Raw genomic sequence first — 24,055 nt, 5'->3', positions numbered from 1 at the left:
CTACTTTTCTTGCCCCATCTCACCCTTCCAAAAAAGATGAGTGAGTCCACCACCTGTATCCAAAAGGCATTTTACCATTCTACATTAATCATACTAAATGCTTCTAGGTGGACATTCAGCTCTTTTGGGTTTTGTTAGAGTGGAGAAGTCAAAGCAGTGCACAAGAGAACTGTGTCCAGATGGATCGTACTCTGTATTAAAATCTGCTGCGCACTGGACAAAATGCAACCTCTTGAAGGTTTGTCGGCTCATTGCACCAGAGCCAAGGCTGCGACCACTGCATTAGCTCATTGAGTATCTCTCCTGGACATCTGCTGGGCAGCTACTTGGGCATCGCTGCACACGTTTGCCAAACAATACTGCTTAGACAGTCACAGCCCATGTGATGGACATTTTGCTTGTTCGGTCCTACAGGACTTTTCAGTGTAAACAGTCCACTTACCCTCCTCCTTGGAGAGCTTTCTTTGTTATCTGTTCTAAGGTAAGGAATCTGAGGCTAGGAGTATCCAACAAATAAACAAGTAACTTACCTTCGGTAACGTTTTGTCTGGTAGAGACACTAGCTGCAGATTCCTTACCGATCCTCCTGATTCTGCGAACTGTGACTTCTCCTTCAAGAGGTCTTCGAGGATTTCATTCTGGCACTCTGGTTTTATACCTCAGCGTGGCTCTGTGTTCCTGGTGCAGAAAGATAGTCACAAAACAGAGATTTATTGAGCTGGGGTGTCTCTTCTGGCATGGATGACACTAACAAAGTGACGCAGAGCCGAACGACTACACCTACTGGTGCACAAGGAAACTGCTCAGAAAACTCTCTGGATCTCGTCTGATGCCTGGGAATATTCCATGGTAATGAATCTGCGGCTAGATAAAGTCTCTACCAGATCAGGCATTGCTGAAGTTAAATAACTTCTGGCAGCCAGGCGTCCCTCAGCCAAGACGATATCCGTCTGCTATTGGGAGAAATGTATAGCTTGGTGTACTGCCAAAAATGTTGTTCCTCCTCCTACACCTCTGTTAGAGGTTCTGTTTTTTGTTCTTTTGATAGCCCGGCAAGGCTTTGTTTTAGGCATAGTTAAAGGGTATCTTTTGGTCATATCAGCGTTCTTAAAGTTCGTGGACCAGCCCTTCTTGTTAAGCCACCTGTTGTGACTCTGTTCCTAAAAGGCCTAAACATATGTTCCCTCCAGAATCCTTCATTACACCCCAGTGGGACTTCAATCTGTTATTAACATTCTTGATGTGCTTGTCCTTTGAGCCTCTTCACACCTGCATATATGCCTTCTCACCATAAAAACTGCATTTCTAGTGGCCATTACATTTGCCAGGAGGATTAGCGAACTATAGTCACTAGTCATGCCCCCACCATATACCTCATTCTTTCCAGACAAAATGGTTCTCAGAACACATGCCTCTTTCCTGCCGAAGGTGACAACACCCTGCCGACCTTATTTGCTCCACCTCACCCGTCCAAAGAGGAGGAGTAGAGACTTCATCTACTAGACCCAAAAATAGCACCACGCTTCTACACTGATCTTGTTAAGGAACACCAGGTGGACGATCAACTCTTCATTTGGTTCACCGGAGCAAAGAAAGGAAAGGCTATGCAGAAATGGACCATCTCAAGATGGATCGTACTCTGTGTTAAAATCTTCTTCGCACTGGTCAACAAACACCCTGAGGGCTCACATGCTCATCCCATCAAAGCTAAAGCTGCTACCACAGCATTGGCTCGCAAAGTCCCTGTCCTGGACATCTGTGAAGCTGCGACTTGGGCATCTGCACGCTGTAACCAAGCTCTACTGCCTGAACAGTTCAGGTCCTTTGTGACAGGCACTTTGCCAGTTCGGTTCTCCACAACATCCTATTCTAAATCTGTTCGCAGACCCAACCCTGGAGAGGTATTGCTTGGATATATCCATTCTAAGGTAAGGAATCTGCGGCTAGAAGTCTCTATTGGATGAAAAAGTCACTTACTTTTGGTAATGCCTAATCTAGTAGAGACTATCTAGCTGCAGATTCTAAGCCACCCATCCTCCCTTCACTGCCAACTGATTTTTCCTCATAGGATGATCCATATGAGGTCTGTAGTGTCTGTACACCGGTGCCTCTGCATTGTGCGTGGCTCTGCACCTCTGGCTTGCAAATATCACTAAAAGTACATGGCGTCAGCATGCTGGGGTGGCACCTATATATATGCACCACACACATCACTTCTGGCTTGGAAGCTGCCGAGCTCATTGATGCCACCTACCGGCGTGCAGAGCTATTGCTCAAAACGTTTCCTGATCCAGTCTGACACCTGGGGAATGTTCTAAGGTAAGGAATCTGCAACTAGATAGTCTCTACTAGAAAAGGTGTTACCAAAGGTAAGTAACTTGTTCTTTAGTTACCACATTGAGTGTTTTTCATGAGTTTCCTGGTGCACTGCTGCCCTTGTATGCTCTCATTGCTACTGCTAATTGTAATCTACTTCTTTTTGTACCTTCATTTTGGGTAACAGCATCATGATTTCTTTAATGTTGGTGGAAGCATGCTAATATCTGGGGGAGAACCACAGGATGTTAGTTTGGGAAATGTCATGGCAGCACTTGCACCTGACCCTTAACACAAATCTGAAGTCATTGGGTACATAGCTTTCATTTATCAGCATTACTGCATACAATTTAAGCCATTAGGGAAATCTCATAGAGTAAGAAATAATTAATTGTAATCATCTTAATAGTTATATTTTGTTTTTTTAATTTTTTTTCTCACTGATCTGACATTTTTTTTACAGAGGAAAATCATTGTGCCCATCTATTCCACTTACGACTGTACTTGAAAGAGAGATGCAAACTCGACCTCCACCACCAATCCCTCATTTCAGACAAACTACAGATCGGTACGTTGTTACTTACTAAGAGTTTACTTTGAAATGTTTGATTGAGGGAACCTATCTTGGTTTGTTTTGGAAGAATTTCTCAAATTAAATTAAAATGTGTTTATTTGCTTTCAGTATTGTAGAGGAAAGCACATTAGGTATTTCCTGACAAGCTCAGCATCACTCGAGACATCTGCAAGACAGCAGTAGATAATCAATTCTCCTTTATGTTGATGAGTCGGTGGTAATGATGTGTCAATCTCGGGACAGATCAAAAATTGCATTTTAGGTCTCCACTTCCTATCTGAAGTCTATCCCTGTAATGTTCAATATGTGTAAAGTAAATACACACACTTGTACTCTGCTTCACCTCCTTGTGTGGGTGGTTAAGTAGTAAGACCTATGCTGCTTAATTGTTTGCAACTGATGCCACAAACCTCTTAAACACCATGTGGAAAGATATATGTTTAAAACTATATGTTTGAGGTATGTGGGCTGCTGAATTTATATCTTGTGCATAGATCGCCGCCTAGTGTTGGGTCCGGATGATTGCACTTTGTTATCTTGGAAGAGTCTTCGAAGTATCACGAGATAGGTGACTCCTCCCCTGGACTACAGTGCGCATGGGCATCTTCTCCATCCTCAGATTGTTTTTTTCCGCCATTGGGTTCGGGTGCAAACTCCTATACTCCAACTTTGGAATCAAAAACAAAACTTTTCTAAAGGCCAAAAGGCCTTCGATTCGACGGTTTTGTTCTCGCTCTGTAACTCGCTCTGAACCCCCCTCCAACAACCTTTACACCTGGAACCCAATCACCACTGAAGACACCATCCGCCTGATGAACTCCATCCACTCAGGATCGCCAACCGACCCATGTCCCCACCACATTTTCAACAAAGCAGACTCCATCATCGCACCCCATCTCCGAGACGTCATCAACTGCTCCCTCAACTCCGCTACCTTCCCGGAAAGCTGGAAACATGCCGAACTCAGCGTCCTTCTGAAGAAACCCACAGCAGACCCCACTGAACTTAAGAACTACTGCCCCATCTCGCTCCTCCCATTCCCTGCCAAAGTTATTGAAAAAGCCGTCAACAATCAGCTCGCCGCCTTCCTCGAATCCAACAAATCCCTCGACCCCTCACAGTCCGGCTTCCGAGCCAAACACAGCACCGAAACCGCCCTCATTGCAGCAACAGACGACATTCGAACACTACTGGACAACGGAGAAACAGTTGCCTCATCCTACTTGACCTCTCTGCTGCCTTCGACACAGTCTGTCATAGCACCCTCATACAACCCCTCAGCAACGTCGGAGTACAAGGAAAAGCATTGGACTGGATCATCTCATCTCATTCCTCGCCGGAAGAACCCAGAGAGTCCGCCTCCCCCCTTTCACATCGGAGCCCACTGAAGTCATCTGCGGCGTACCACAGGGATCTTCACTCAGTCCCACCCTCTTCAACGTCTACATGAGGCCCCTCGCTTCCATCGCGCGCCAACACAACCTCAACATCATCTCCTACGCAGACGACACCCAGCTGATCCTCTCACTTACCAAAGACCCAAACACCGCCAAAACCAACCTACACGAAGGAATGAAAGCTCTAGCCGAGTGGATGAAGAACAGCCGTTAAAAACTGAACTCAGACAAAACGGAAGTCCTAATCTTAGGCTCATCCCCCTCTGCTTGGGACGACTCATGGTGGCCACCAGCCCTGGGAACAGCACTCATACCAACGGACCACGCACGCAACCTGGGCTTCATCCTGGACTCCTCCCTCTCGATGACCAGACAAGTCAACGCCGTCTCATCATCATGCTTCAACATCCTACGCATGCTCAAAAAAATATTCCGTTGGATCCCCATCGAAACAAGAAAAACGGTCACCCACGCACTGGTCACAAGCCGACTGGACAACGGAAACACCCTTTACACCGGAACCACAACCAAACTACAGAAAAAACTCCAAAGCATCCAAAACGCCTCAGCAAGACTCATACTAGACATCCCCCGCCAAGATCACATTTCCGGCCACCTGAAAAACCTCCACTGGCTCCCCGTCAACAAGAGGATAACGTTCCGACTCCTCACCCTCGCACACAAAGCCCTCTACGACCTAGGACCCGAATGCCTGAACACGCGCCTGTCCTTCTACACTCCCACCCGCCAACTACGATCGTCCAATCAAGCCCTTGCCGCAATTCCACGCATCCATAGATCCACCATGGGGGGAAGATCCTTCTCCTACTTAGCGGCCAAAACCTGGAATTCTCTCCCCACCCACCTCCGCCTCACACAGAACCACCTCTCCTTCAGAAAGCAACTTAAAACTTGGATATTCGACAAGTAATGTACCCCTCCCTCCCACAAGCGCCTTGAGACCCTCTGGGTGAGTAGTGCGCTATACAAATTTCTGAACTTGAACTTGAACTTCCTGACTTCCATCTCGAAGCAGTCGTCGACGCGGGCCGTTGGGCCTTTTCGGCGCCACGTGAGCCGACCGTCGATGGAAAGAAGCCCGTTTAAAAGGTGCCCACAATGCCAATCCAAGTTCCCACATACTGATAAGCACTCAGTATGCAACAAGTGCCTTTCCCCAGACCATAAGGAAGAAAGCTGTCCAGCCTGCTCACAGTTTCGATTGAAGAAAACTATTCGAAACCGACGTGCCGCTAGGCAAGAAATGCAGCGACAGGCACCGGACCCAGACAACATCTTCAATGATGACCAGGATCTACAAGAAGCTCCAGACTCGGACCTAGAGATCGTCACCGTCGACGACTACTCTGACTCCAATGACGACATCCCACTGGGGCAAACCGTGAGTACCCTGCCCTCCACACCAACTACCCCTTTACCAAAGGCTCCGGTCAAGGCATCGCCAAATGGCCTTAGCCAAGATCAGAAAAAAAGTTTTGCTTGCCCCGCCATCCGACTCTGCACCGAGACCTTCTGAAAAACCAGGGCCCAGTACCATCGTCCCAAAGAAGGTTCCAGAGCCAAAGAAGGTCGTCGACCCGAAGGGCGTCGATCCGAAAACAGCCGCACAGCCAAAGAGTGTCTAGTCGGAAGACTGTCGACCCCAAGAAGGCCGCACAGCCCAAACTTGTCGAGACAAAAGTGGTTGTCGAACCGAACAAGGGCACACAACCAAAGGGCGCCGAACCAAAAAAGGTCACCGACTCGAACAAGCCTTCGGCACCAAAATCCATCGACCCGGCAAAAGGCGCCGTACCAAAACCCACGCCGAGGCCAGAAAAACCTATCGACCCGAAGACACCGGCTCCGAAAACACCAATCGATCCAAAAAATACCATCGACTCGGGAAAGGACACTCATCCAAAAAAGCCAAAGTCACCAGTCGATCCGAAAAGGAACATCGACTCTGAAAAGGACACCCCTCCAAAGAAGCCTACGGAGCACAAAAAACGCATTGAACCAAAAGTCACGGTCGACCCGAAAAAAGGCCCAAAGCCGAAAAAATTGGTTACTAAGCCAAAAGTCGTCGAAAAACCAAAGTTGAACACTCAACCCAGGACTGTAGAGGAAGAATTCTTCCACCCAGATCCCTCTGACGACCAAGCAAAAATATACATCAATCCAGAGACTGGTAAAGTTACCATCCTGCATAGGAAAAAGAGGCCTTTGGACTTTGAACCTCAGTCTCCTATTCCATTGAACTTTGGGATTTCTCCCTCTAGACCCTTCATTCCTTTTCAACCTATCATGCCTACTACTCCTTTTAATCCCTACTCTCCTTATTCTCCTTCTCAACACGGGGACAATGAAGGTAACACAGGGGATGAGCCACAGCCTCAATGTGATTTCCCACAGGATCCTGAACCACAAGAGGAACCATGGGAAGAGCCAACAGACCCTTACAACACCCATCCCATCCCCGATATATCCTCTTATCCTACTAAGCTGTCACCTACTGATGACACTGTAGTTTTTAATCAACTCATAGACAGGGCAGCACAGTTCCACAAGGTAGTTATGCATAACGACCCTGTTGAGGAAGACTTCTTGTTTGACACCTTCCCTACATAAGAAAAATGTGTCAAAACACTTCCCATGTTAAAGGGAGTTCTGAAACATGCACCTGACATATTTAAGGATACAGCCAGGGCAACAGCCTCTTTTAGGGAGGACTTTAACTGTTTTTCAAAGAGACTCATTAAGGAGTTCTCTGTGAGGGTAGCTTCACATGTATCCCCAACCTTCTCAGTCATCTTTAATGTTTAAATTACTTTAAACTAAAGTCTAAAAAACAAGTCACCTACATTGAGGAAGGAAGGGCTGACCGTTCGTTAGCTGTGCGCTGTGCGATGCTTTTCAAAGAAACGCACAGCGCGAGCCGAAAAAATGCCTCTGTTTTCAGCCTAAACCACAAACTGGGGGTGCTGAACTGTTCCTGGCAAGAATTGAAGGGAGACTGGCTGTACCGAAGGTGTATATTAACACCCTTGGGCATCCATTAAGTTGGACATGTTTGCCTCACACACCCCGAAGGATGTCATGCTTCATCATCGGCGGTTGCTCCTCGTCGGGGAGGCGGTGCAATCCCCGACGGGCTCACCTCAAAGAGGGGCTCTTTGGCGGAGATCTTTTTGTCCAGCTGCCTGTTGGTGAAGTGCGGGTATGTGGGCCAGGGCAATCAGTATCCTGAACTGGAAGAGTGAAGTTAAAATGTAGTAGAGGGTCCCGGAAAAGACTTTATTCTAGAGGTCCTACTACTACCATTAAAAGGTGTAGTTAGCTTGTTTGGTCACGGAGAGTTACGTGGCGTGTCCCAAAGCAAGACTAATGTGAAGGTCGGTCAACATGTTTCTCGCTTGGGGGTTTTCCCGCGATTCGTCAGGACCTAGTGAAGTTGTGAGTGAAGAGTTTAAAAAGGAAACATGCTAGTGTCATGAATCTCATGTGGTTTACCTCAGGGGAAAATCCTATGCCTGAAGGATGGAGACAAAAGAAAACATTAAAGCAAGTATCATGTTTAATATACACAATTATCTATGGTAACAGCCAATCTAGCATTTCAGTGCAGTGAAGTGGCAGTGGTGTGTGGAGTGTCACACATACACGAACATGCCTGTGATGTATAAAGAGTGCATAGTCTCGTGAACACTCTTATACCTTATGTTCATGGTGGGTGCGTGATAAGTTAAAAGCAATAGTTAAAAACGCAACTGCTATCTCAGGGAGAGAACTAGGATCAGAAAAATGGCAAGTCGTGACGTGGTTTGTTATAAACTCACCTAAAGGTCTTGGACTAATGGCCACCTGAGTTGTCGGCGGGTCGGTACAACAGGAATTGCCTATAGATCAGGCTAGGGAGAAGGAACTAAAGGTTATGGAAGGTCTTGGTATCGTTCCACCTAGAATGGAGCATTTCGGAAGCTATGTGGTCTTACCTCAAGTTACCCGTGTCCGTGTAGAGTCACCTACCCATCACCGCCGAGCTCGAATAGGTAATGAACCAAGGGGGCGTGGGCTATTTATAGGTAGACCCGTCATCAGGTTGCGTCGGTAGACGCCCTCTGTGTAGGTCACGTGTTAACCTAGGTAATGACGGCCATGATGGAGTGGTGTAGTTGGAGTTCCGCCTCATGTGGATGGATACAATGTAATCAGGTAGTAACCAAAGGGTTGGATGTTTACAGAGAATGCCAGGGAATATCTTCATTCAGCCCGTGTCTGTCTGTGGAGAGGCGGTGTACCCACCTTTGCTCTTTGCGGAACAATGCATTTTTAGGGCAATTTGGACTTGCTTCAAGGATCACCCACCTCATGCAGTCGGCGCTATGTTGGTTTTCCAAGTAGTGTTTACACATCTTGGTGTGCGTTTTCTTGCACCGAAAATTACTGCGGTGTTCAGTGATCCTTGTCTTGATTGTACGTGTTGTCATCCCAATGTATTTGAGACCACATGGGCAAGTTAGCATATAGATGCAGTGGGTGGTGTTGCAATTTGTGTGGCCCTGGATTTCCCATTTGAAGGTGTCAGTAAGCTGTATTGTTTTCTGGGGGGTGGTGTATTTGCAGACCCCGCAGTTGCCGCATGGGTAGTGACCGGTGACCGGTGGCAAGTTCCATAATGTCTGTTGGGAGCTTTTTTTAGTGGTCTTAGGTCTAGTGTGGATGAGGATATCCTTCACATTTTGTGACCTTTTGAATGCGAACCTGGGTTGTTCAAAGGTCAAATAGCCTGTATTCAGAATCCCCCAATGGCGTCTAAAGTCTAAAAAACAAGTCACCTACATTGAGGAAGGAAGGGCTGACCGTTCGTTAGCTGTGCGCTGTGCGATGCTTTTCAAAGAAACGCACAGCGCGAGCCGAAAAAATGCCTCTGTTTTCAGCCTAAACCACAAACTGGGGGTGCTGAACTGTTCCTGGCAAGAATTGAAGGGAGACTGGCTGTACCGAAGGTGTATATTAACACCCTTGGGCATCCATTAAGTTGGACATGTTTGCCTCACACACCCCGAAGGATGTCATGCTTCATCATCGGCGGTTGCTCCTCGTCGGGGAGGCGGTGCAATCCCCGACGGGCTCACCTCAAAGAGGGGCTCTTTGGCGGAGATCTTTTTGTCCAGCTGCCTGTTGGTGAAGTGCGGGTATGTGGGCCAGGGCAATCAGTATCCTGAACTGGAAGAGTGAAGTTAAAATGTAGTAGAGGGTCCCGGAAAAGACTTTATTCTAGAGGTCCTACTACTACCATTAAAAGGTGTAGTTAGCTTGTTGGGTCACGGAGAGTTACGTGGCGTGTCCCAAAGCAAGACTAATGTGAAGGTCGGTCAACATGTTTCTCGCTTGGGGGTTTTCCCGCGATTCGTCAGGACCTAGTGAAGTTGTGAGTGAAGAGTTTAAAAAGGAAACATGCTAGTGTCATGAATCTCATGTGGTTTACCTCAGGGGAAAATCCTATGCCTGAAGGATGGAGACAAAAGAAAACATTAAAGCAAGTATCATGTTTAATATACACAATTATCTATGGTAACAGCCAATCTAGCATTTCAGTGCAGTGAAGTGGCAGTGGTGTGTGGAGTGTCACACATACACGAACATGCCTGTGATGTATAAAGAGTGCATAGTCTCGTGAACACTCTTATACCTTATGTTCATGGTGGGTGCGTGATAAGTTAAAAGCAATAGTTAAAAACGCAACTGCTATCTCAGGGAGAGAACTAGGATCAGAAAAATGGCAAGTCGTGACGTGGTTTGTTATAAACTCACCTAAAGGTCTTGGACTAATGGCCACCTGAGTTGTCGGCGGGTCGGTACAACAGGAATTGCCTATAGATCAGGCTAGGGAGAAGGAACTAAAGGTTATGGAAGGTCTTGGTATCGTTCCACCTAGAATGGAGCATTTCGGAAGCTATGTGGTCTTACCTCAAGTTACCCGTGTCCGTGTAGAGTCACCTACCCATCACCGCCGAGCTCGAATAGGTAATGAACCAAGGGGGCGTGGGCTATTTATAGGTAGACCCGTCATCAGGTTGCGTCGGTAGACGCCCTCTGTGTAGGTCACGTGTTAACCTAGGTAATGACGGCCATGATGGAGTGGTGTAGTTGGAGTTCCGCCTCATGTGGATGGATACAATGTAGTCAGGTAGTAACCAAAGGGTTGGATGTTTACAGAGAATGCCAGGGAATATCTTCATTCAGCCCGTGTCTGTCTGTGGAGAGGCGGTGTACCCACCTTTGCTCTTTGCGGAACAATGCATTTTTAGGGCAATTTGGACTTGCTTCAAGGATCACCCACTTCATGCAGTCGGCGCTATGTTGGTTTTCCAAGTAGTGTTTACACATCTTGGTGTGCGTTTTCTTGCACCGAAAATTACTGCGGTGTTCAGTGATCCTTGTCTTGATTGTACGTGTTGTCATCCCAATGTATTTGAGACCACATGGGCAAGTTAGCATATAGATGCAGTGGGTGGTGTTGCAATTTGTGTGGCCCTGGATTTCCCATTTGAAGGTGTCAGTAAGCTGTATTGTTTTCTGGGGGGTGGTGTATTTGCAGACCCCGCAGTTGCCGCATGGGTAGTGACCGGTGACCGGTGGCAAGTTCCATAATGTCTGTTGGGAGCTTTTTTTAGTGGTCTTAGGTCTAGTGTGGATGAGGATATCCTTCACATTTTGTGACCTTTTGAATGCGAACCTGGGTTGTTCAAAGGTCAAATCGCCTGTATTCAGAATCCCCCAATGGCGTCTAATTGTGTTTTTGATTTTGGTTGATAGTGGGGTAAAAGTCGTGACACAGGTGATCGGTTGATTTTCAATGGGTGGTTTATCCCGTCTCTCCAGGAGTGCTTCTCTGTTATTATTTCTCGCCCGTTTTTTGGCTTTCATAACCTCTCCTTTTGGATAGCCTCTGTCTAGTAGATTTCTTGACAAGAGGGTGGATTCTTTTTTGTAGTCTGCGATGTTACTGCAGTTCCGCCTAATCCGGAGGAATTGTCCAAAAGGTAAATTGGACCTTAAGGCTTTAGGATGGTGGCTCTCGAAATGTAACAGACTATTTCGATCTGTAGGTTTCCTAAACATTGTTGTCTGGAGTCTACCCTCTAGCAATTGTACTGTTAGGTCGAGAAAGGCAATCTCCTTAGGTGAGGAAGACATGGTGAACCGGAGATATGGGTTGAGTGAGTTGACCCATACGAAGAAGGCCTCATGTGAGTTAGGGCGACCTGACCATAGGATGAGAATGTCGTCAATGAAGCGCTTCCACATTGTGATATTGGCCAAAAATGGGTTAGATTGGTGGTGGATGAATCTGTCCTCGAAGTCGGCCATATACAGACATGCCACCGACGGGGCAAAAGTGCTGCCCATCGAGGTCCCTTGGGTCTGGTGAAAAAATTATCCCTTGAACTCAAAGAAGTTTTCAGTGAGTGCCAGTGTAGCGCACTCCATAATGAATGAAGGCGGAGTGTTAGAGTCCCATTCCTCCATTCTCAGGCGTGACTCGATTACCTCTAGTGTGGCCCTTTGTGGGATGTTGGTATAAAGGGCTTCAACATCTAGAGTCAATACCCGAAACTATAGGTCTCCCTGGGACTGGTCTTGTTCCCTTATAACTGTCTGCAAACAGTTATTACAGGCTTAGTGGAAACTGCCGAATGTGAGCAATGGATAAGCAAATAGGAGGCTGCATTTTTGAACCAGAAAAATCCTAGGGTCCCCTACTTCTACATACTACCTAAAATTCATAAGGGAACAAGACCAGTTCCAGGGAGACCTATAGTTTCGGGTATTGACTCGGTACTGGAACCTCTCTCCAAATTTTGCGATCATTTCCTGCAACCCTTGGTGAGACGCATCCCCTCCTACATTCAGGACACTGGCGATGTCTTACGGCATCTAAACTCAATCGAAGATGCGAGACAAATTGACCTTTTGATTACCCTAGATGTTGAAGCCCTTTATACTTGAAGACTCGAGAGGCATGACCCGCTCATTTCCGCGAGCGGGTCACATTTCACAGAACCCGGAAGAAGCGTACCGGGACGCGCTCTCGAGAAGGGAAACAGAGGTCTCGAGGTAAGCGTTGAGCCCGTTATGAATCTATTTAAAAAATGCTCATTACACAGTGGGAGTGCAAAATGCAATCCTAAAATATAACGCAGAAGGTTTTACTTTATTAGCGTTTATCAAAATTTGAGAAAGTTGTAGTGTGGGGGAAAACAGGGAAGAGAAAAACGGAGAAACAGAACTCCTTAAGCACAATAAAGAGCACTTAAGAAGCATTTAACATTGCTGAGGGCTTGTTTTTTCGAGAGAGAATAAAAAAGAAAGAAAGAAAGAAAGAAAGAACCCAACCATAAATTGGAAGGGTGGAAAAGTAAATAGAACAAACTTACCTGAAAAGGGTAAATTTCTCAAACAAATACACAATTGTAATGGCAAGGTGTAATATTACTTACCTAAAAAAGGTAAATCTGAAAAGAAAATATGTTAGATAAACTATTATCATATAAAATACTTTAAAAAAAGGGAGAAAGGAAGAAGTTGTACTTAACTCTCCGTGAGCAGCGAATAAAAGAGGAAGTTATTTGGTTGCTATGACACATTGTCTATGCTGTGTGGAATGTTTTATTTATGATGTAACTGTTACACTTTAAAGGGCTGCCTATCTTGGGCAGTAATAAAAGTTATTGCATAATGTAGCCTCCGGTCTTGTAATTAAATTGCTAGCAATATTCCTAGCCCTAAAAGCATTTCAGAAATACTTGTACAGCAAGACGGTGTTGATCCGGACGGACAACATGACCGCGATGTACTATATTCAGACACAGGGAGATACGCACTCTCCACAGCTGTCCCATCTGGCACAAAGCATATGGAAGTGGTCGATTCCAAAAGACATTTTTCTCCTAGCAGAACATCTTCCAGGAAAGGACAATCAGGTTGCCTACCTGCTCAGCAGGCACAGCCAACAACTACACGAATGGGAGATTCACCCCCAGGTTCTCCAGCCATTCTTCGAGGAGTGGGGTCACCCAGAAATAGACCTGTTCGCCACAAAAGAAAACTCGAAATGCCAATACTTCCATTGTCACAGGGCAATGCGATATGGGCGAACTGGTCAGGCAGATTTGCGTACGCTTTTCCCCCAGCACCACTGATGCCGCTGGTGGCATGCAAACTGCGGCAACACTCCCTCACACTAATCCTAGTTGCTCCCACATGGGCGAGACAACCGTGGTACACAACGTTCCTGGAACTCTCAGTAATTCCCCATCAAAGACTGTGCCTTGCACCTCATCTACTAACTCGGAACCATGGAGAAATCAGACACCCAGATCCCAATCAAATGAACCTAGAGATCTGGCTCCTGATGTCTTAGAGTTTGGATACCTTAACTTGCCCCCAGATTGCATGATCATCATTAGGGAGGCAAGAAGACCAACCACACGAGCGTGCTATGCAGCTAAATGGAAGAGATTTGGTATTTACTGCAACAATAATCAAATCAACCCCTTAGACGCTTCAATAAAAAAACATTATATGTTACCTGCTGCATCTACAAAGATGTAACTTAGCATACTCTTCAATACGACTACACCTCGCTGCTATAGCAGCATACCTTCAAAACAGGCAACACCTTTCACTGTTTAGAATACCAGCAATCAAAGCCTTCATGGAGGGTTTGAAAAGGGTGATTCCTCCTAGGCACCCCCCTTCCCCAGTCTGGAATCTGAATATAGTACTTACCAGACTCATGGGCCCTCCTTTCGAACCTTTACATTCATGCAAACTACAATTCTTAACGTGGAAAGTTGCATTCTTGGTTGCCATCACCTCACTCAGAAGAGTGAGCGAATTACAAGCACTGACAATTCAAGAACCTTTCATGCAGGTACATGCCAACAGGGTGGTTCTTAGAACAAACCCTAAATTCTTGCCTAAGGTTGTATCCAATTTCCATATCAACCAATCAATAGAACTGCCAGTTTTCTTTCAAAATCCACAGTCAGAATCTGAGAGAGCCCTGCACACACTAGACATAAAGAGAGCTCTACTTTATTATGTGGACAGAACTAAATCAATCCTTTGCACCACAACACAAAGGGAATCCAATTTCAAAATCAGGAATAGCCAGATGTATAGTTAAATGCATTCAAATATGCAAACGCACTTTACCTGTCCCCCAAGAGCACACTCCACAAGAAAAATGGGGGCATCCATGGCTTTCCTAGGAAATATTCCTCTTGAAGATATCTGTAAGGCAGCCACATGGACCACCATACACACTTTCACAAAACACTACTGTTTAGATGTGAAAACAAGACAGCAAGCTGCTGTAGGCCAGGCTGTCCTCAAAACTCTTTTTCAAACTGCTGCAGCTGGCACAGGTAGCCTCCGCTAGAGGAGATATTGCTATACAGTCTATGCACAAGATATGAATTTAGCAGCCCACATGCCTCGAACGGAATATGCTACTTACCAGTATGCATCTGTTCTTGGCATGTAGGGCTGCTGACATTCATATCGCCCGCCCTCCTCTCCGGTGCCTGTAGCAGCTGCAGCATTATCCCTGGCATGGCCATCTCTTACTTTACTATCTCCATCTTTGCCACAATGGCGAAAAACAATCTGAGGATGGAGAAGATGCCCATGCGCACTGTAGTCCAGGGGAGGAGTCACCTATCTCGTGATACTTCGAAGACTCTTCCAAGACAACAAAGTGCAATCATCCGGACCCAACACTAGGCGGCGATCTATGCACAAGATATGAATGTCAGCAGCCCTACATGCCAAGAACAGATGCATACTGGTAAGTAGCATATTCCGTTCTTATTCAAGCACTGTGTACATAAATTCTTAATTGCGTTTTAAAATATAGATCAAAACTCTCTTAGCTACTTGGTGAAATAACTGAATATTTAGAATGGACTAACGTGCAGATTAATGCTTTCACTCCATCACTATTTTGATATAGCCACTGATGGTCATAAATAAAGTATACCTACTGTTTTATGAATGTGTTTAATTGGGCTGATTTCTTGCCTCAAGTGACTTTCATTGTTGCTAAGATTAAGGCTTACTCTAAAGGTAGTATAGACAAATCAAATCTATACATAGATGAACAAAACTTGAAGGCCTGGGTTTGAACATCTTTGAGGGTTCTAAAGGGACTCTTTCATATACATTGTTCTGGAAATGTAAAGTGAAGAGACTAACACATTGTTGATTAAAGCCCTGAGTTCAAGGCCAACACTTTCACCCCAGAAATTAGCATGAGTTCCAAAGAATATTAGTAGTGTAAATCTTATTGAACATTTGCAACCCAATTGTCAGAGGTCAAGTTTCTGAATATTAGTGTAAAGCTTCAGGCTCAACCAGTGGCATTTGAATTCCTAGGGAATCTGGCAATAGAAAAAGTGTTTGGCAGTCATTGCAAATTAGAATTGTGATCACTTGTTTAATTCTTAAAGCGACTAGATCATGCCACAAATGGAGTGTCATTTGCATACATAGGTTCTCCCTTCTGAAATCTTTTAATGACAAATGGCAGTGACCTCATGCAAGAGATTAGAGAGAGCACAAAATCATATCGGCTTTCTGCGGCCAAGTTGTTTATGAGAGGGGATTAGACCCTGTAAGAAAGTGGCTCTGTATATACTGCACCAAAGTAAGGTTCAGTGTGCACAGAGTCCACTGTCCCCAGACGTATGGCAGAGGGTAAAGTTTGATATAACCTCACTCTCAAAAGTGGTAGCTTGGTCGAGCTGTAAGGCAGAATCAGAGGACAGTGTAAAGCATTTGTTGTACACACACTGCCAGCAAATGGTCTCATACACTCAATAACTGAACTCTAGGCCAATTGTTTTGTATATAAAAATATATTGTTGTTTATTTTAGAACCACAAGTAGGTATCATAAATACTTTCTCAGAATGAGATGTTGCAATTGAATACTTTCAAAAAGCAATAGACTTTTAAATGCAATTGATACAGTTGCACCCGTCCGTGCCTGGACCGAGCCCAGGGCCTTGACCCCTACACAAAATGAGACTGCTCCAGAGACGATAAGGTACACTAGCAATGAGCTGCTTACACTCAGGCCCAAATCTTGCTGTCCTACATTGATGATGCTGAAGGAAGTTAAACAATGCCCGTTCTGTCATCTAACTTTCAAATTTACACAAAGAAGAAGGCTAAGTAAATTTCGGACTCACCCTGGCAGGATAAAAGACAAAATTATTAAGGCTGGGCTAATCAACTCTTGGGCCTTAGTCAAGCACAATACAGAAATGGCCGAATTGATAGAAAAGCAAAATCTTGATTGTGTCTTCATTACGGATACTTGGGCTGATGACGCCTCAGACTTAGATTTAGCACTAGCCATTCCTGAAGGCTATTCAATGATTATGAAGGACAGGAAAGGGAAACGAGGGGGGGGGGGGGGGGGGCTGGCTATTATCTCTAGTAATAAACTGAGGGCTAAGGCCTCGGACCAGGGCAGTAATCCAGATTGCGAGACCTTATTCTTCCAGATTAATGTCACAAATATTTACACGTTTAACGGCCTTTTGATTTACAGACCGCTTAGGGCTAAAACACCATTGATACAATTGCTTAGCCCATTTCTGGAATCCAATGTGAAGGGCTCAGACTTTACTGTTCTGGGCGATTTCAATGTGCACCTAAAGAAGAGTTTAGACATAGGCACAGTAACATTGACCGATGCACTGCCCAACCTAGCCACGGAGCAGATTGTCAAGCAGAATACCCATGTGGCAGGGCACACTCTCGATGGGATTTGTACCTCTAATAACAACATCAAGATATTAGGAATCCTGCCGGTTCCCTGGTCAGATCATAAGGTAATAACATTTACCATAAACATAAAAAAAGATGTGGCCGCCTCTGCGCCGCCACCTAGGTGCGCCACATACCTTGATTGGTCAATGGCAGACACCCAGAAACTGAACGAGCAGCTCTCACTGTCTATTCCTGAGCTGGAGTCAGACAGTAACGTAGCCGCCAATCAAATCTCGAGCTGGATAAAATCAGCCATTAAATTAGTAGTCCCTATAAAGAAAGTCACCTCCAGGAGGAAAACCCCTCCTCAACCTTGGTTCACGGACTCACTAAAGATTCAAAATCAAAACGGCAGAAGGATGGAAAAGAAATGGAGGACTAACTATGATCAACAGCTGAAAGATGAATATAAAACATCCTTGGCTATCTACAAAAAATTTATATTAGAAGAAAAAGGCAAATATTTTATACGGAAAATAAACAAGGCCAAAAATTCTCGTAAGGCACTCTTTATAACGGTGAAAAAACTAACAAAAATTGATAGTTACAAACAGATAGTAATTAGTACGGAATTATGCAATAATTGGCCTATTTATTTTTGATAAAGTTACGTGTCTATCAGTTGTACAAATTGACAGACCAGTATATTCCCACACCGCCAAACACAGAACTTAAAGAGGAACTGTTCCCACTAACCTATTACTCCTCATTTTACTTCTGGCCACCATCAGTGCAACAGATCCTTCAGGTGGTAATGACAGCTAAGTCCGGGAGTCTAACTAACCCTTGCCCACCGAAGGTGATGCATCTATTTCCTGAGCTGTTGAGCGAGCAACTAGTCTTGTTATTTACAGAAATAGTTAAATCTGGCCGCTTTCCAGATGCATGGAAAACAGCCTCAGTTCTGCCACTACTAAAAAAGCCAAATTTAGACCCACAGGAACCAGGGAATTACAGACCTATTGCGAGAATCCCTTTTGCCGCTAAAGTACTGGAGAAATTATTGAACAAACAGCTGTCTCAATTTCTCTCAGAGGCAAATTTTTTAGATCACTCGCAATTTGGTTTCCGAGAGGAACATGGAACGGAAACAGCTCTGCTCATGGCAGTGGAGGGGCTCGGGAGTGTACTGGACGCCGGAGGGAAGGCCGCCTTGATCCTCTTGGATCTCTCGGCGGCCTTCGACACAGTAAACCATGATACACTCCTGATCCGGCTAGCTCAAGTCGGAGTATATGCGTCGGCACGAACGCTGTTACCCTCAAATTTGTCTAACAGAACGTTCACAGTGGAGCTGGGAGAGGCTAAATCGAAACCATTGAACTCTCTGTGTGGTGTACCCCAGGGGTCTTCTTTAAGTCCCACTCTTTTTAATTTATATGTGGCACCTTTAGCGGCAATACTAAGGAATTGTGGCTTCCTACCAGTCTCCTATGCTGACGACACACAAATAGTGGTTTCAATTGCAAACAATGATAAAGAGACTGCAGACAGATTTAAAAACTGCATGTTGAAAATCAGTCAATGGATGCAGGGTAACTCCCTAAAGTTAAATGGTAGCAAAAGTGAAGTCATGCTATTGGGGACGGACATGAAAATCTGGTCCCCGGAGTGGTGGCCTGATAGTTTAGGCGATTGCCCATCCCCAGTTAACAAAGTTAAAAATCTAGGAGTGATTCTGGACAACAAACTTTCGTTTGACGCTCAGTCAAACAAATTGGCATCCACCATATGGTACATTCTGAAAATAAGGAAGTTCCTGCCGTTTATTCCCCATGATTCCTGTAAAACGGTGGTATCAGTGCTTGCCTTATCTAGGCTAGATTATGGGAACGCTCTGTATGCTGAGATACAGATCCAGCACCTAGCAAAACTACAGCGTTTGCAAAACGCAGCGGCTAGGGTGGTGCTGGACATTCCCAGATCTGAGCCTTTTGCACACAGATTAAGAACCCTCCATTGGCTTCCAATTGAAAAAAGAATAACATTTAAGCCTGTGTGTCTGGCTTATAAAGCCCTTCATGGGAAGGGTTCTCAGTTTTTAAAAACACATCTGAAACTTTATGAGCCATCCAGGAATTTGAGATCTAGTCAAGCGAAACTGATTAAGGTGCCAAAATACAAGCAGGTCAGGTGGGGGGAGAAGCTTTCTGCTGCATGCAGCTAGGGCTTGGAATCTTCTCCCAATTGCAATTGAAAGAGGTAAAAACCTGGCTGTTTACATCCTGTTAGAACTTAGTTTAGGCCATTTCCGGGTCTCTCTGCATCTACTCAGCGCCAGGACGCTCATGGGCAATCGCGCGCTTTATAAATTCACAAATCAAATCAACTCAATATGCAACATAAACTTGACACTAATGATATTGAGCTCAATTAGAAGTTTTAAGTAAATGCAATAAAATCACTTTACAAATGTTTTTCTTACTCGGGGCTGGATCCTGGATTCAGCCCTGGTGCATTTCCTGTAAACAGTTGAAAGAAATCGTTTTTGTTACAAAAGCAATTTTTAAGGAATATTTGTATGTTTTGGAAATCGACACTTAGAAGAAATGTTGGTGAAAACCAAGCAATGTAATCCTATGGAGGAGAATCAAGTTAACGGTAAGTCACAGTTATAATTACTTTTTATGGTCAGTGCTGGGTATCAAGATCTATCACTGGGATCTCTCCTGATAACAGGTGAGTAATTTCGTTTACGTTGATCGGACGATTTTTAAGGAATATTTCAAAGTTGCAAAACTCGACACAGAAGAAATTCTGAGTGAAACCCAGCCAGTGTTACCCTATGAAGAAAATCAAGTTATCGGTCTTAGGGTAAGTACTCGGTTGGCAGTGTTAAGGTGCTGGGGGTAGACTCAGGGGTCTCCCAGGGGCAGGTAGGTACAGTCGTTACACCCTCAGCGGCACTGGGGCAGCCGGGTGCAGTGAGTAGGCCCAATGTTAGCCTATGGCGGGTAGGGGGCCTTTTTTTGATGACTGCTAGCAGGCAGGCCACGCGACTGTGGGAGCTGAGCTCCTGGTCACTTACACAACGCAAATGGGGAAGTAGGATAAGACAGATGCTGCACTTCCAATGGCACTCTGGCGGCTGGGTACAGGGTGCTTTTGGGCCGTCGGGCACCCAATGTATTTCAATAGGAAAGCTGCAAGACGAACAAAGGCTGCAAACTCTGGGACGAAGGTTCTTCAGGTGCGACCACCACTTCGAGAGGTAAGTTGGGAAGCTGTAGGTTAGGTAGCCACCCAGGATTTGGGCACAGGGGGCCGTGGGACGGCGGGTGCAGGGGTGTCTTTTGGTGTCGGGAAATCTTACCCTCAGCTGGTTGCGGTTGGAGGGGTCCCTGGTTGTGAGGCTGCAGGCATCGTCAGGAGCGTCGAGGAGGGTCCTTGGGTGCTGAATTAGTGGCCACAGTCACCGTGGGGGCGTCCTTGTGGTCTTAGATCACTCAGGCACAGGCCGGGCTCGGCGGGTGCAGAGTGTGCTGGATTCGCGGTTCCTGGCTGGCACCAGGAGTTGTTGCTGTTTGAGCAGAACCACTGCTGGTGGGAGTCCCAGTCTTTAGATGAGCAAGGCAGTCAGGTCCTCTGGGGTTTTCGAGGTTGCTGGCCACAGGCAACGCCGTGGTTTAGCAGGAGCAGGTTCGAGGGTCGACAAGCCTGTAGGCCTGGGGCCAAGTCCGTTGAGGTCATCCTCTTGTTAGCAGTTGCACGGCAGGTCTTCTTTCTTCTTGTTCTTCTTCTTGTTTCAAAATCGGGTTCTGAGGAAGGAAGGTTTAGGGTGTCCCTAAATACTAAATTTAGGGACGTTACAGGTAGGACAAGGGCAGAGACCAATGGGCACCCCCTATCCTGCCACTCTCCGGTGGGAGGGGGGCAGGAGCCATGCTCTGATTGGGTAGGGCTCAACATTCTTGAAATGGCGAGAGCCCGGAGTTGTGCTTTACCTAGCCCCACCTACCTGAGGGGTGGGGTTGGCTGAGTCTGGCACACCCCCTCTCCTTCCTTTGTTTTTCCCCCCTGTCTTCCCGCCAGAGTCGGGGTCAGAACCGGTGGGGGCTAGTTGCCGAGTACAGCAAGTGGCCTGGAGAAGCTCACAAAGGCGACATGCCTTTGAAGCTCCCCCTGCACATCCTGGGGTAGGAGACCTAGCACTTCCTCCCATGATGTGCATTGTTGCAGGCCCATGAAAGCGGATGACTCTCTACCCAGGGGTCCAGCAACATGTCTGCTGTTTGGCAGCCTAGGCTGCCTCTCAGTCAGGACGCTGGTTGTGGGTTAGGTTCAGGGGGCAACTCGAAGTTGCCCTCTGTCGTGCATTTTACACTAAATCCCACACTGGCATCAGTGTGGCTTTAATGTGCTGAGAAGTTTGATACAAAACTTCTCAGTCTTCAGTGTAGCCATTATGGTGCTGTGGAGTTCGTAATGACAACCTCCCAACACCATCTCTTAATGGCCTCACTGCACTTACAGTGGCCAGGAATTACCCTGGGTAATGTAGGGGCAGAGGTCATGCACCTGTCCCCACACCACTGGCACAGTGCACCCAGCTGGAGGGCTGACTAAGGTATTCCATGGCAGTGTTTTGTGGGCATGGCACACAGGGATGTGTGCCATATCGACTCTTTGTTTTGTTCTGCACCCAGACACTCAGCCTGCAAAGCTAGTGTAAGTGTGTCAGGGCACAGGGCCTCTTAAGGATGGCACAATAAGTGCTGCCGCCCTTAGGGCATTCTTCGGTCACAGTGCCCTGGGTACCTAAGGTACCATTTACCAGGGGCTGACATGTGGCCAGAGATGCCAATTGGGTTTAGGCTTTAGTACAGTTTGTAGGGAAGGAACAAAGGCCCTGGGTTCCTGATTGGCAGGGACCTAGGGCACACCAAGGAAAAGTGCATCAGTATTCAGGCAAAAAGTGGGGTGTTACTACAACAGAAACCCACTTACCTTCACCCCCAGCCCAAAGGCCAGGAGACTCTGCCAATGCTGGGAGAGTCTTCCTAGTCTTTCAGGCGAGGAAGAGTTGGGAAGTGGTTTGAAAGTTGCCGGGCCTATCCTGCCTTATATCCTTCAGTCCAGGTCAGTCCCTTTGGAGCTGGCCTACCTTATTGGTTTCAGGACCTAATTCCCAAAGCTCCTCTCCTTGCTCTTTAGTGTCTTCACCCCATCTTTTTTTTTTTGCTTCAGAGGTGCCTACCTCTGCAAAGTCTAACTTAGCTAGGGCAAAGCCCAGCTTACCCACAGAGGTTACCCACAGTGTGAGCAACCCCACCATGACCAATATGGTCAGGGGGCCTAGCTTGCTATTTGGCAGGGGGTTGGGTCACCAGGCGAATGATTGGGCTGCCATGAAGGCTAACCACCAGTAGGGGCTGCTGACAGCTGTCAGTGCCCAGAACCACACCTTTAGCTCTTGACTGGCAAGTGAAGGGGCTATTTTACTGGTCTCTGTGGGTCTGTTGTTTTCGGCGGGGGGGTCACTAAACTTTGTAGTGAACACCCTTCCTCCACCCTTTGTTCTGCCAGCTGAGGAGGCACCAACTCAGGCTGGAGAGTTGCCTGACTAGTCATGTCTTTTTGTTGGCATGAGGGCTGGGGGGGGGGGGGGGGCACTTTACCAGGGTCACTTTTGGAGTTTTCCATCACTGGGATAGAATCTCCCTGGCCCTCTGGAACAGTGGCTAACAGTTGCCCACCTTTCCTACCCTGGTTCTCCTTACTCTTTGGGGGCTTAGCTGCACAGACTGCAGGTTGAGCCCCCCCCAGGTTTCTTGGGTGAGGCCTGGCATTGGGTCAGTAACTCTCTTAGGCTCAGATCCACCTCTACGTGGTCATTCCCCAGGAGGCAATCAAGGAGAAGGTCTTTACTGACTACCACCGTTCTCCATCTAAAGGACCCGGCTATGGCTAGGGGCACTGCAGCCACAGGCCTAACAGTGACTCCCCCTGGGACAGCCCTTACTCTTCTTGTTTCCCCTGGGACATACTGGTGTGGGAGTACCAACCTGTCATGCACCACAGTGTGACTGGCACAGGTATCTCTCAGGGTGTGGCTGGGATTCCATTCACCAGTAGGTGGTGGAAGTGTCTACTCCCCTCTGGGATCTCCAGCCTACCTTTTGGGCCCATTTTCCAGTTGAAAGCTAGGAGGACTTCCTCATCTGAGTACCCTTCCTAAAAAGGGGAAACAATATACCAAAAAGATGTCCTTGAAACTTTTCATAGTTGTCCCTTATATTTACTAACATTTAAGACAAGGTTCTTATTTGATATGACGCCAGCAAGGTGCTCAAGCGAATTTCAAGCATTAGACGCAAAACCTCCCTTCATGTCTTTTTTTTCTGACAAACTGTTATTAAAAACCAAGGCTGCCTTTCTGTCTAAAACGGTTACCTCTTTCCACTTAGGACGATCCATTACCCATTCCACCTTCTAACCTCCCCCGCTTCAAACTAAGGAGGACAAAATATGTCATTGTCTTGATCCCAAGAAAGCTGTTTGCTTCTACGTGGACAGAACATGTAAGTTCAGACTGGATGATCAACTCTTTGTGTGATCTATGGAAAAGATGAAAAACAAGGTGTTCCCCAAAAGAACATTGTCAAGATGGATAATCTGGTGCATTAAGATCTGCTACTTAATGGCACACATGGAACCTCCAGAAGGTACTCATGTTAATTCTACCAGATCCCAGTTTCCTGCTTTGACAATAGGAGGGCCTGTGGGTAATGCCTGCAAAGGGGTTACTTGGTTGCCTCTTCACACTTTTGCAAAGCATTAGTGTTTGATTTCTGAACTGAGAAGGATGGTCACTGCGCATGCTTAGTTCTTCAAGTTTGTTGGTGTAACCAACCATGTACAACCAGCCTATTTTCCAGGCGTGGAACTGCTTGATGAATCTGTTCAAAAGGTGAGGA

General features: G+C 46.3%; 1 protein-coding gene across 1 annotated transcript in view; it reads left to right on the top strand.

Annotated features, from left to right (window-relative positions):
* Positions 1 to 24,055, top strand: part of NFX1 (nuclear transcription factor, X-box binding 1) — an 892,403-nt gene that overhangs the window by 854,705 nt on the left and 13,643 nt on the right. The window contains exon 23 of the mRNA XM_086965422.1: positions 2,780 to 2,884. Coding sequence (XP_086821548.1) covers positions 2,780 to 2,884 — 105 coding nt within the window. The remainder of the gene's footprint in view (positions 1 to 2,779; positions 2,885 to 24,055) is intronic.

This window comes from Lissotriton vulgaris, chromosome 4_1 (assembly GCF_964263255.1).
Source record: "Lissotriton vulgaris chromosome 4_1, aLisVul1.2, whole genome shotgun sequence".
Lineage (NCBI taxonomy): Eukaryota > Metazoa > Chordata > Amphibia > Caudata > Salamandridae > Lissotriton > Lissotriton vulgaris.
The sequence above is the reverse complement of the archived record's forward strand: the minus strand, read 5'-3'. Positions and strand labels throughout refer to the sequence as shown.